The sequence below is a fragment of the Xenopus tropicalis genome, chromosome 3 (assembly GCF_000004195.4).
Source record: "Xenopus tropicalis strain Nigerian chromosome 3, UCB_Xtro_10.0, whole genome shotgun sequence".
Classification (NCBI taxonomy): domain Eukaryota; kingdom Metazoa; phylum Chordata; class Amphibia; order Anura; family Pipidae; genus Xenopus; species Xenopus tropicalis.
In genome coordinates, this window is record NC_030679.2 from 64,522,104 (window position 1) to 64,536,540 (window position 14,437).

A 14,437-nucleotide genomic window follows, 5' to 3' on the forward strand; every position below is an offset into this window, starting at 1 on the left:
ACTTTGCACGTGTGATGGGACTGTGGGAAGAATATGTACGACAGAATAATTAAAATACTTTTACTTCTTGGTTTACCTTAATAGAAAATTATACCTTGAGAATGAATATTTAACTAACAGATAATTTATATCATAAGTGACCTATTAAAGAACCTTACCAAATTGGCATATATATTATTAAATAAGCCTGTCACAACGCCTGACAAGAAATAATGCAGATTCTAACTGTAACTGGAAGAAGTTTGGGAGTATGATATGAAATGTCCATTCATTGGTTCACAGTTACACAGTAACACAGGGAAAAAAATACCAAATATTCGCCACCAGGTAGCGCATGGTCTGGTGTTTTCTATTATGTTTTGCTGGCAAGGCTTTGCACTTTAGCACCAGCTAATGGAAACAAATAAATGATGTCTAGACATTAAGACAAAGGGATATATTTATCAAAGACTAAGTTAGAGCTTGTCCTCTAAAGTGAAATTCTGCTACCTTCCATTTATTTCTATGGGATTTTTTAAAAAAAGGATTCATCAATGAGTGAAAGTTCACCTTTTAATAAATATGCCTTTAAAAATGCAGAAATTAAGAAATGAATAAAGAGTAGAGGAATTTCACTCTAGTGACAAGTTCTAACTTAGTCTTTGATAAATATATCCCTTTGTCTTACTGTCTAGACATCATTTATTTGTTTCCATTAGCTGGTGCTAAAGTGCAAAGCCTTGCCAGCAAAACATAATAGAAAACACCAGACCATGCACTTCCTGGTGGCAAATATTTGGTATCTTTGATAAATTTACCCCAAATGTGAAAACATGCTGGCTGCATCTGAATGTGTGCTCCTGTTTTTTGGGTGAGCACAGTAAACCATATGAGCCATGGGGTGGCCTGTAGTACTTAAAGTGGTGGGGCGGGGGAGGGTTAGGCTTATGCAATGGTGCTAGTAGAAAAGGGTATTTTTATGAAAATGCTTTATTTAGATAAAACATTGTCTAAGCAAACTGACTGTTTTTATAATGGCATATATGATATAAGGTGTGTTTTTGAAATTCTATGAAAAAAATTCTTGCAGATCCAACAGATATTTGATTTTCTTTTTGACAAATAACAAAGCTGTGAAGGTTTGGAATCATAATATACAAGCAGCTGAAACAATGTCTGCTTTGTTGTTGTAGAACAGCAATAGCATGACTGCAAAAAAATCCTGCTAGGATTAAATATCAATGGGGATTTAAAGACCCTCAAAGATAAGGTTTAGAAAATACTGAAATTTAGCCATAGGATTGCAGTCCCACTTTGGAGGTATAGCCAACCCATGACAGGCAAGATCCGAGCCTCTAAATTTTTTCACAGGTAGCTTTTTGTCACTGGTCCAAGGGCTAAGTTAACAAAGGTAAACTCCTTGTGAAAAAAAGCAACAAACACCCACAATTTTGTACTTAGTGAAACAAATAGTCACTTACAGAGCTGCTAAAAACCTTCTAATATAATGTGGAAAAACAAAACAAGAAATAATCATAAATAAAGGAACGGCGCTCACAATAAATTCTACTCCCTTTCACAGAGTATAAATAAGTAAAAATAAGAAAAAAAAAAAAAAAAGTAAAAATACACAGGTTATAAAATGCACAATTTATTAATCCAATAAAAAAAAATCTCAAATAGGATAAACATAAAATAATATTGGCAGACAATTTCAATGATTACACTGTTTTTGAATCATCGTGCTGGGGCAAGTGGTTACAAATTCTTAAATTATAGTAAGAGTATAGTATAGATAAAACATTGCACAGACCAAATATTGCTAAGGTTTACTTTTACCCTGGCCAGCATATATTAAAATTGCTGTGAATGCCACTGGACCCTAGAATTTATTTGTTCATTGACCCATTCTATACAGCAGCATGCTGGTTATATTTTCCCTTTACTTTCCAAGGAAAAATGTCTGATTAAGATATTTCAAAGAAAGTCTATATAATAGACATGGTGATATGGTTGTCTTGCATTTTTAACTTAGCCATCTTCGCATTTTCCTCAGGGGGTGGTTCCATTTTATAAATTCCCCAAACTTTCCTAAGAGCCAACAAGTTTTGCTATAATTTTAAGGCTCACAGTAAGTGACTTGGTCTATTTCTGAAAGAAATGATCATTTCATTATCATTATCAACATCCATACATCCCATCGGATGGTGCAATCTTAAATGCATTCCAAGTTTGGTGCTCTTTTAATGTTTACAGACGTGTCCATTTTGCCTTAATCTGTACAAGAGTTCATAGTGCCATTATTCACTGAAAATATGTTGTGTAGTAGCTTAGTTAGTTTGTGTAGAGCTGGTAAATACAAAGAAAGCATGGAGGGAATACTCTTTATTAAGCTTCCTTTAAAAATGGGGTAGATGCAAGACATGCTGTATATATGTAGATATTTTAGTTATGGCCAGTATCGCAGCAGATAAGTAACTGAACGTTTATTACGATACCTCATATTAATATGGAACCCGTAAATTGTTTTTATACAAATATGAAATATTTTATGTAATAAATACACTTCAATGTTAAACCACAAATGTTTGTATTTAGTGTGATTTGTGTCTTTAATGTATTGTTATTGTTACAGCTTTTTGTGTCCTCTAACACATGAATAAAAATTGCTTTTGTGTGTATATGTAATGTCAGAATTTCTGTGTTCATTAATTTTATGTGAAAAAATATTAAAAGTCAAACTGTATTGTACTTGTTGTCATGGCTTATTTACTACCATGTTTAGTGTTTTCATGTGCACATTAACTTTATAACAAAAGAATAAAACTCCTCTCACTTTAATGTAATTGTTCATACTGTAAATTGGGCCCACAAAATATATTGGGTATGGAGAGATTTACTCAAAATACATTTTTAAGACTCAAACTGAAATGTCAGAAAACAATTGTTTTGCCTAATGTATAATATTAGGTACCATGTGGTATTTATTTGACTTTGCTTCTACATATTTTACTGTAGCTCCTAGCAATGTCAACATATGTGTTTTCATTTAGAAATTAAAGGTTCTTCACCTCCTACTGTTAAGTGCCTGATGATGCCATCTATAAATGGCATATTTGGTTCGCTCTTGCAAAAATTCCAGGGACTCCAGAATTTTGTATAAAATAAAAAATCTTAATGAAATATCTGCTAAAGTTTCAGAACAACTGTGTGCCAGAATCTTCAATGATGCAGGAACATTTTACACGCACCAAATCTCTCCCACTGCTAAATTTCCATTCATGTTGGAGATCACACTTTTCCCATGCACCATTCCATTTTAGTCTCAGCACTTAATGATCATAGTGTTCAGTTCACAAATTTTCAATGCTTCTCAGCACAATGTTCCTATCCTTTTAATTTACCAGTCTGAATATGTGCTACCGTGATCTTGTTTAGTATATCTAGTTATTCACTAAATAAAAGAGTAATCATGTAATGATTCAGCTAAATGTCTTTGTCATCATGGAGATATCATGGGGAACCCTGGCCCACGTAAGTACTGTAGGGTCCTTCTCCACACCATCTGAGATGACAATCACATCATGAAAAAGCATGGCACCCATTTGTATTGTAAGGTCTTGAGCCATGCACTGTCTAAGATGATTGCTTGCGAGAGGTTATCAGAGTCTGGAGACATCATGGGGAACCATGGCCCACATAAGTATTACATGGCATTTCTCCACACACTGTCTGATATGACAATCACATCACGAAAAAGTATGGCACTCATAAGTATTGTAAGGTCGTTTGCCATGGGATGATGCACTCATCATGTGAGGGGTTATCAGAGTATGGAAAATGAATATTGGTAACGAATCTAACTAATCATTTGATTACATTTTGCTTTAACCCCCCCCCCCCACCTTAGCTGTTACTAGTTAGCCTCAAACTTGTAAAAAAAAAAAAAAGTCTTCTCTGTTTCCAAAAAATCTTTTAGCCCAAGCTTTGCACATGTATGTGAATGATCAACTATAACCAACTACCAACAGAGTTCTTGATGTCAGTTGAAACAGGATAGAGTGCTTGTACAAATGGCAACATTCTTTATTAGGCTTAATGCATTGTCTAAAGATTTTTTAGAATAACCACTTTTTAATAATCGTGTAGTTGTGTAGTCATTTTCTGAATCTGCAGTTTGCACTCATCTCACAGAAAACAAATACATTAAACCCTCTTATATTGAGAAATAGGAAGTCCTGTCTTTAATGGTATCCAGCTCCATGCAAAAATGTACTCTATCAAGTATGTTGTATCAAGTATTTATGATCATGACATTAACACCCAAAAAAGAATTATGAGATTGGTGATATCTGATGTTAAATACAAATCTAGGAGCTGAAGTATATAAATATATGTATACAAAAGTAATAAAATCTTCACGTTTCTTTTTTGGCCTAGTAGCAAAGGAAGGGATTTGGTCTGTTTAAAATATTCATGCATCATTGCAGATTTTGGTTGTTTGCTTTGATAAAAAGGTACACAGTTGGTTTGAAACCCAAGTAGTTATTTAGTAAACATTTTTTTATTTTTTTCTCATATCATTCCAGTGAGCACCAGGGTATTGTGACTGCATGAACGAAGTGCCATGTTACTGCAAGTACACCTATCTGGTTTGCTTATGGTCTCTGACTTCCTGCTTATCTATTAAATTGTACATTGCACGCACTCTATTATATTGAAATCACCAGTATCATATCATATAATGATTCTTATATTATGTCTTTATGTACTGCATTTTCAATGCTTTAGAAACAGGTGCTAGAAGTTGCATCAGATATGTTAAAATTGACACAACTGCACTTGCGAAATTGAACTGAAAATTATCTAGTTGGAAGCAGTCCATCATTTTATTATTGGCATAATTTCCATTGTTCTACATGAGAGTAACACATGTGCCCAGTTCTTTTGGTGCATCTGTGCCTATTGATGCAGGACACGATGGTAACCCTGGAGTTACGGCCTGGTTCAGAGGTGGGGGTAGCTCCTCAGTTTTTACAATGGCCTGCATCAATAGGCACAACATTGTTCAATTTTGAACAGAAAGCAGGAGGAAGGCGGCAGAACCTAACACAACTATACGGTGTATGTAAGGGAAAGGAGTATTAATGAATGGGATTTTGTGCCATGCACTTTGGGGAAATTTGTGATGGGAGCAACTGTGTTGTGGTAAGTAATGATTTGATGGCTTGCTTTGTGGTTCACAGGATACAGTTACTATCAAACCAAAGAACCAAATGCAAACTATTCAAATCTTTTCTTTAATTAAAAGAAAATCTTGTCACAGTGGTGAGTTGGAAAGCCAAAATCTTTCTAAATGATAAAAAGTTGAATAGTGTTCTTATACTTGTGTTCTGGTCTACTTGAAGGAGAGTATAGCTTCCATTTTCTAAAGTGCTAGCTTTATTAGGTAGGTTTTCCTTGCTTGGACCTGTGTTTCCCCGCTATCAGCCATTGTAAGTGAATTCTGTAGGCATACACAACATTGCTGGGACTACTGGAATACTGTGCCAAGATGTATTTGCCAGCAGAAGTAGGATACTGGCATCTTAGTATATTAAGAGTACTTGGTCAGCTATCTAACTCATGCAGAGATGAAAAACCCAGTTTTGGGAATTCTGCAGTCTCCATTACAACAGCATATTTTACAATGGTGTAATGTGGGTTGTTCCCATTAATGCTGAACAGATCAAAGAACTCAGATATTTAAGACACAAAGGATAGTATACATCGTTGCTTCCTCAGGCTGATTAGGCATATTTTAGCTTCTCTCTATATTGTAGAAGAAATTGTAATATATATTGTAGCCTCCTGCACACTTTCTGGAATACACTATAGTAGAGGAAATATATTGTCTTGATGTAGGATTGAGAGGTTTTGCATGAAGAGAAGAAACATATTTAGTGCTTTCTCACTCTAAACATATGATTGTAGCTTAGCAGTAGCAAATAGTGTATTATTTTTTAAAAAAAGTTCTCTGCATTCTTTAAGACTTCTTCACTAAACCATCAACCATGCACAAAAGTACTCTCCTGAAAAAGCATTTGCGTCCTGGGCTTCCTAACTTGTGCATCTGAATATTTAAAAAAGTACAGAAAGACAACATCATTTTACACATATCCAAATGTAAACAGATGCCTTCTCTAATCCAAAAGCAGGAACATATCATCTATGCAGAACAAACCAGTTGGCAGGTTTCATACAGTGTACTACAGTTTACTATATTGTGACAGCTTTCAAACTCTATAACAGTGCTGTCCAACTGGCGGCCCGCGGGCCGCATCCCCCCACCTGTCTGGCTGCTTTGATGGCTTACCTTTGAGTAAGCATTAAATGGTATCAGTACTGAGATTAACTGCCCCCCTGCATGGTTCTCACCTCAGATTCAGGCTGTAATCCCTCTGTATTGTTTAAAAATGTAATCCCCTGTGTTTTCACACCTTTTAATACCTGCATTGTTCACCCCCTGCAGTGTTCACACCTCAGGCTCAGACTGTAATCACTCCCATTGTTCACTTCTTTACACCTCAGACATAGGTACTGTAGGCACATACAGCCAGCATAGGGCAGGTAGAGTATGGCACACACAGGCAGCCTAGGTCAGGGAGGGGTATGGCACACACAGGAAGGGTAGGACAGGCAGAGTATGGCACACACAGTCAGGGTAGGGCAGGCAGAGTATGGCACACACAGGCAGGGTAGGGCAGGCAGAGTATGGCACACAGAGACAGCATAGAGAAGGCAGAGTATGGCACACACAGGCAGGGTAGGACAGGCAGAGTATGGCACACACAGACAGCATAGGACAGGCAGAGTGCTGCCTGTGTGTGCCATACTCTGCTTGCCCTATGCTGCTTGTGGGAGGTGAACCTGGCAGGGGTTTGTTGTGGGAGTTTGTTAGCAGTTGGAAATAGCCATTAAATGGTCCCTAAGGTGTGTAATTATGTACTGGGGGTTGCTCTGCTATCCACAGGGGAGGAGGAGGCATATGGAATTTAAGGGTATATCTTAATATGACATAATTCTTTCACATATGAATGATGGTTGATATCCCCAGAGTAAGGACCAAGCATTTGGGATTTTGCTGTGCTACCACCATTGTGATCAAATAGGTGTGGTTTGAAGTGGGTGTGGTTTCAAAAAGGGGAGTGGTCAAAACTGGCTTCCATTAGCGGCCCTCCACCATGTATGCTAAAGAAATTCCGGCCCTCGGCACCGTAGAAGTTGGACAGCACTGCTCTACAACATAGTTTATTTGCCTTGTAAAAATAAAAAAGGCCATTAAACTCAACCCCTCCAGAGGTCCCTGAGTGCATATGTACACAGACATATCAATACACTTATATATATATATAAATTATAAATATACATACATATATTAAACTAATTGTAGATCTTCAGATCACTATATCCTTTGCATTTAGAAGAAGTCACTCTCAAAGGCATTAATATAATCTGCCATCACAACACCTGGCAGGGCAGTTCAGTTACTCTAGTCTAAAGGGCTGGATTCTTTTTATGGGGAAAAGTACATCCCCTATATTTCCATCATCCCCTCTAATGTACCTTCAGGCTTGGTATTCAGGTGTATCTAGAAAAACAAATGGCTATTCACCAGCCTCTGCTTCAAGCCCCCCTTAGGGGGGCTGCCCCACAGTTTAGGGCTAGTAGTGTTAACTTAACAGTTTTGGGCAAATAGTACTATACTGATCTAACATTGAAAGGTTATAAAGACCACCTAACCTGCTTGGATACTCAGCCTTTTTTTTACACCAGTTGAAGGGCACAGCAACCCTTTAGCAGGGAAGATTCATCCAAATACACCCCTAGTGGTTCCCCATCATTTTTCCAGCTGATTCAAGCACATGCTTTGCTCTTGTTTCAGCCACATCTGAGCTTAGGGATGGACTCCCCACATACAGTATATACAGCATATCAAATTCATAACAGAAGTCTGATAAGTAATAACTCCATATTACCATTACAGAGCAACATAGATACTCATTCTTTCTGTATTGGATGTAATTAATCAGCCACTGTTCTAGATACAACTTCACTAATGTATTGAACAACTTCTAAGCTTAGCTTCTCAACAGCAGCCCAGAGCACACTGAGCTTGAGCAGAGCCACTGGCTGGCAAAAGGATTCAAGCTGGTGTTACTGTTACTAGAGCTGTGGAACCTTTGGGCTTGTACAGTACATTTAATATATACAATTTAGCATTTCTAGCCATAATCTTTTTTGGCCCTTAGCTCTCCTTTTACAAAGGAAAGGGAAAAAGTTACAATGCTCTGCTTAAAGTCATAAATTATCTCCATGTGCTTTTAGACAGGAAATCAATTTAGCATTTGTGGTTTCTTCATTAGCCTGCTGAAATGCAGACTAGAAGGCTGTCTTTATTTGGAAAAAATAGTCCCTCAAGTCAGTGCTTCCCATATGGTCTCAGACAAAACTTAACCACAGACTATAACAAAAAGATAAGCAAACCATCCTCATTATTCTTATAATTTTTTCACCAAGCTTTAAACTTAGAAACTTACTTTTAAAAGAGAACTACAGTTGAACAAAGAAGAAGGATAGAAATGCTGCATGTTTTGAGGTTCTGTACCAGCCCAACATGTGCTGTTATCACTTACTGAGCTTAGGGACCGACTCACAATATACTGTATATATATAGAATATAAATCACAATATAAGTCACAATACAAGACTGATTAGTAAACTGCAAGAAAAAGACTTGTCTTCATGTTACTCATGTTTGGTCTGAAGCATCACAAATGGACCTTATGTTGGAGGGTTTATATGAATGGACCTTATGTTGGAGGGTTTATATGAATATTCAGACTTAAGTGTATTTCTGTAAGCTTAGACAGTAATTTTATTAACAATATATGCTGTACATTCTAAGAAGACTGTTAGAACTAGCCTAGGGAAAAATGTTTGTTTCTATAGATACATTGCTGCTTTGAACAATATTAATTGTTTCCAGCTTTGGTCTGTGACTTCTAGGCTAATATATTAAATCTACATCTGGAAAGTTTTAAACTTGTAATGTTATAAGCCAAGAACATTCTAGTGTCAAAACATTTAAATTATGAGTCTATAGAGATGAACTTAGATTTATAACTATATAAAAATGTATATGGACTTATAAAAAATAATAATAATAATTAAACAAATTACATCTTCTTTAAAGAACTGTGGTCTATAGGGATAGTGAGACAGTTTTGTCAAAGAAGTTGTGTCAGTAAAAAAAAAAAGTTGGAGGAATTCAAGCTTCCATCAGCTAGAAAGATCACTATGGTAACAGGACTGCTGGAGGGTTGAAGCTCTGTTTGGCTGAGAGGGATTGAAAGGAAGGTTTAGAAAAGGAAGTAAAGAAAAACCCTGTCTTTTATCTTTAATAAGTAAACTGTATTGCAATGTTAAGTTCCTGGGTTCAGTTCCAGCCTATTTCGGAAAATAAAAGGCTAAAAAGACAATACAAAGATCTCACAAAAAATATACTATACAATATATTTGTTAAACATCAATTAAAAACAACTGGTGTAGTGTATGTAAAATCACAAATTTTCAGTACACTTTAAAGGAAAAGGAAAGTCATTTTACTTTTACTGCCACATTAGTGCCACCTAGAACACTATATTTATTCTGCAGAAAGCATTACTATACCTGAGTAAAGACTCCTAAAAGCTCCCTCCCTTTGTTTAAGACAGCAGCTGCCATTTTACGTAGCTTCCTGCTGCAGTTCTAGCCATTATAGCTGAGATCGCACATTCCTGAGGGAGAGGGGTGGGAGTTCTTAGCATTGTTATGGGAGGGGGAGCAGGAGAAGATAAAGAGAAGAGAACTGTGCAGACTCTGGAATTAGGGATTTTTTAGTCAGACAATTTTTCAAGTCAGACACCTGAACAACATAATTACAAAAAAGGAGACAATAAATCTGTGTTTCTTTTGATAGAGGTGCAGCTTTTCTGTGAGTGATTATGGCTGTATTTACATAGACCTTTCTGATAAAGCTTACTTTTTTTTTGTTTTTTTACCTTTCCTTCTCCTTTAAGCTCCCTAAGTTTCACCACTATTAGTCACATGAATTCTGTATGTTTATTTTCAACCACAAGTAAATGTTGTCTGCTGAGTGTTCTATGGAATGTTCTTGTAAACCCAATGTTTGGGTCTCTGAGTTCAGGATATTCCCCCCAATGAGTAAAATTGAAATGAAAAGAGAATTGGATGATTTCAAACTCATTTAAACCCTATATTTAATTGCCAATAGTAAAAGATAACATGTTATTGTTTCTTGAGAAATATATGCTTGTTTTGAATTTGATGCCAGCAACACATTTTAAATAAAGTTTGGGCAGGGGCATGTTTCCCACTGTGTTGCATCACCTCTTCTTTTAACAACACTCTGTAGCCATTTGGGATTTGAGGAAACCAACTGCTGTAGGTCTAAAAGTGAAATGTGTCATTATTATTGCTTTTTAGTATATAACAGAGTTTGGCAGAACAGTACAACAGAAGAAGAAAGAAATATACAGGTATAGGTATAGGATCCATTATCCAGAATGCTGGAAGACCATCTCCCATAGACAGTAATTAAATCCGATAATTTAAATATATTTAAAATATTCCAAAAAATATGTATTTGTTTTCTTAAATTATAAAGCAGTCCCTTATTTTTGATCCCAGCTAAGATATAATTAATTCTTATTGGAGACAAAACAAGCCTATTGGGTTTAATTAAGGTTTAAATGATTTTTAGTAGACTTGAGGAATGGTGATTCAAATTCAGAAAGACCCCTTATCCTGGAAAAACCCAAGTCCCAGAATTTTGGATAACATGTCCCATACCTGTACAACAAAACATACAAATTACTTTCAATTACACATAAAGTGTTCCTACCATGAGCATCAGAATAAGTCAGATAAGTGATATCATCTGATCCCTCCAAGTCAAAAGGTGGGATAGAGGTGGAAAATAAAAAGGCTAGTACAGGTATGGGATCCCTTATCCGGAAACCCGATATCCAGAAAGCTCCGAATTACGGAAAGCCTGTCTCCCATAGACTCCATTATAAGCAAATAATTCAGATTTTAAAAATTGATTTCCTTTTTCTCTGTAAAAATAAAACAGTGCTTTGTATTTGATCCAAACTAAGATATAATTAATCCTTATTGGATGCAAAATAATCTTATTGAGTTTAATTAATGTTTTATTGATTTTTTAATAGACTTAAGGTATGAAGATCCAAATTACGGAAAGACCCCTTATCCGGAATACCCTTGGTCCCGGGCATTCTGGATAATGGGTCCTATACCTGTATAAATTGGTTGTGCAGGCTCGTGTGGTGCAGCCATTGCTTGTGTTTACAAAACCCAATGGCAAATCTTGAGACTTTCTTCTAGCTTAAAATCTTCAGTCCAGCCCATTTTCATTAACTGCATGTTTTATTTGTCTTAAACCATTTTAATAGGATTTCTACGAGTCTATATTGGTGTTTTAAAGGACATATAAAGCCTACATTTGCCTACAATGTATATCAGTTGGACATGTCTCCCCCACCCAAATGGCATAACTTGTACTGCATATATCCCCTCCACTTGCTAGCACCATTACATTTTCCTAAAGCAAATAGCAGCTTTTACCTGGTGGCCATTTTTCCTCTGATACATAGTCAGATACATTTAAATCTGCAAACGGCATAAACACACACACACAAACAAACACATTCAGCATACATTTCATCAAGAATACAGGCTCACACAGGCACAACTGTCTCTGATAAAAGTTCTGCTTTGTTTGAGCATTGTAGGAGAAAAAATTGAAGTAGACAGCTAGAGCTGCGTTTCTATGGGAACCAGCAATGCCATCTCTTTACTTTTTGGTAAGAACAACTGAGCATGCTCACAAGCCAGAAATCAAAACAAATTCCTGAGGGAGGGGGCGAGTGGGTTACAGGAGGAGAAGGAAATCTAAGTGATTAAGGAGATGTTGCAGCCTTACTATTAACCTCTGGACAACCAGTGTGGCAGGTATTGAAAGATTTCAAAGAGGCTGTTCACTGATTACATTTTTGTGTGTGGGGTTTACATGTCCTTTAATCACTTTCAACATTTAAAACAAAGAAACCCAATATTTATACAGTCACATAAAGCATAACTCATTCTGCTCTAGAGTACAGTGTACTCTAAGGGGGCCATTTAATAACCATCAGATTTTTTTTTCACAATGCGTATTTTTAGCGCTAAAAGCTGTGGACAATTCGCCAGCTAAAACTTGCTGAGATCATGTAGAAGTCAAAGGCAGATGTCCCTTCCCATACTGGAAAGATCTGTCTTTTACCTCAAAACTTTAGAAGATTCTGATTTTTGACACTGGTTTTAAAGCGATAATTCGAGTTTTTGGGGCAACTTTTTCCCACACTTTTGCAGTTCCGATTTTTTAGTAAATGCCAGACATTTGTCAAATTTTTAAAAACAAAACTATGAGAAATGTTAGAGTTTTAGTAAATCTGAACCTAAGTTTTAAAAATAGAACCCTTGATAGAGATATTTTTATTTTATCCAATTTTAGTGCTCTGCCAGTTGTGGAAAAGGAGTCAAATATCGAAATGTGCACTGTGTTACAAAGGATAAACATATTATGGATGATCAAATCTGCCAGCATTTAAAAAAACCTCGTGTACGGAAGTACTGCAAGTTGGGAAAGTGCCCCTCATGGAAGGCAAAGAAATGGATGGAGGTTTGTAGTGCTTATTACTTTCACAATTTTTCTTTCAGTTTTGCACAATTAAGTGGTGCTTTATACTATCAGCCCATGGGTTTCTAGTGTATCTTGGAAGTGAAAGTCTTAAATTTGTGTTTTTCTTTTGTAACTAGAATAAGGTGACAAGGGATCAACAAGCTAGTTTGTATGTCTGTGGTTTGAAAATGTTAATTTATAAAAGAAAATTCCAAAAGCAAAAATCAGGGAGGCCAGGGAGGCTTATTTATTGATTGTAATTATTAAATTTTAAAAATGTTATTAATTTGTGAATTTAATTTTTTTGTCAATTTAAATAAACTTGAAATTTTAGATTGGTTGTTTGCTTATTTATTAAAAAAAATGAATATTAAAAAAAATGTAATATAAAAACAAACAAAATTGCTTAAATTTAAGTTTTACAATTTAAGTTTTTTTAAGTTTTACATTCAAGTTTAAAGAATTAGAATTTTAGAATTTTTTGCATTTTGAGCATTCAAGTTTTAGAAGTAAATATTTGGGATTTTTTTTGCACAAAAATTGTATCACAGCGGTTTATATTTATGTACATTTTACAACACTACAGGATGGTATTTGCATTGGTATTGCTGGTGCATCTTGGTAGAAAATCATGTTCCTAAAAGAACAAAGGATAGAATGCATTACTTGATAGTTATGAACTGTTTATTGTATATACATCATGTTCAGCCTGCAACCTTTGCAGCATTACAATTAAACTGAATGCTTACTTTCATTATTTTTCAGCATCATTATTCATATGTTAGTTTTCTTTTGGCCAAATCGAAAAGCAGTGCAAAATATAAAAATCATGACCAGGAGAATTACAAATTTCATATTAGACCTTGGTTAAATATATAAGCAGTCCTAAAAGTATGCAGAAATGAAACATCTTGAAAAAAAATTGAATTGGTCCATTGGAAACAGTTCCTCTAAACTTTGTCAGTCATTTTGTGGTTCAAGGCTGTGTTTGTCTATATTGTACCATTCCCTGCTTTGTAAGTCTCTGCCATCTTACATCCCTCTCTCACAACTACACCAGAAAGCAATGTGCAAAAGTTTTAGCCATTGCATCCAAGACATTGAAACATATTAGGATGAAATAGAATGTGTTTCAATACACAGTAAATTAATATGGTATCCTGTAGTTGTTCCAGACAATGTAAATGTAACTAACCAAGTGTGCACTGTTAAAACATCTTTTGGAGCAATTTGTTTTCAAATATTTATATATTTTGTAGTGTTCAGTGAGCTGTGGTATAGGCATTCAGAGAAGAGAGGTCTACTGCAGACTAAAAGGCCAAGGAAAAATTCAAGAAGAATTCTGCAACTCAAGCACTCGCCCAGACAGTCAAAAGCAATGTTTCTTACCTGAATGTATGCATTATTTTTGGCTTACAGATGAATGGCCTGATGTAAGTTCAGAGCCTTTAATCTATCTATCTATCTATCTATCTATCTATCTATCTATCTATCTATCTATGAAACACAGATCCAGGTTAGGCTATACTTTATCGTAGTATCTAGGGTGCAAATGATTACATTTCCCACAAACAAACTCTTGTGTGGCAACCCAAATTCTCTTTATATAAAAGTTATTTGTTTATGAATTTTGTTTTAGATAAGTTACATGTAAAAGCGGGCTATGCATGTGGA

At 35.6% G+C, this 14,437-nt stretch overlaps 1 protein-coding gene across 1 annotated transcript in view; it reads left to right on the plus strand.

Moving 5' to 3' along the window:
- Positions 1-14,437, plus strand: part of adamts20 (ADAM metallopeptidase with thrombospondin type 1 motif 20) — a 96,066-nt gene that overhangs the window by 63,396 nt on the left and 18,233 nt on the right. The window contains exons 29-30 of the mRNA XM_002932822.5: positions 12,596-12,763; positions 14,023-14,196. Of these exons, the coding sequence (XP_002932868.3) occupies positions 12,596-12,763; positions 14,023-14,196 (342 nt within the window). The remainder of the gene's footprint in view (positions 1-12,595; positions 12,764-14,022; positions 14,197-14,437) is intronic.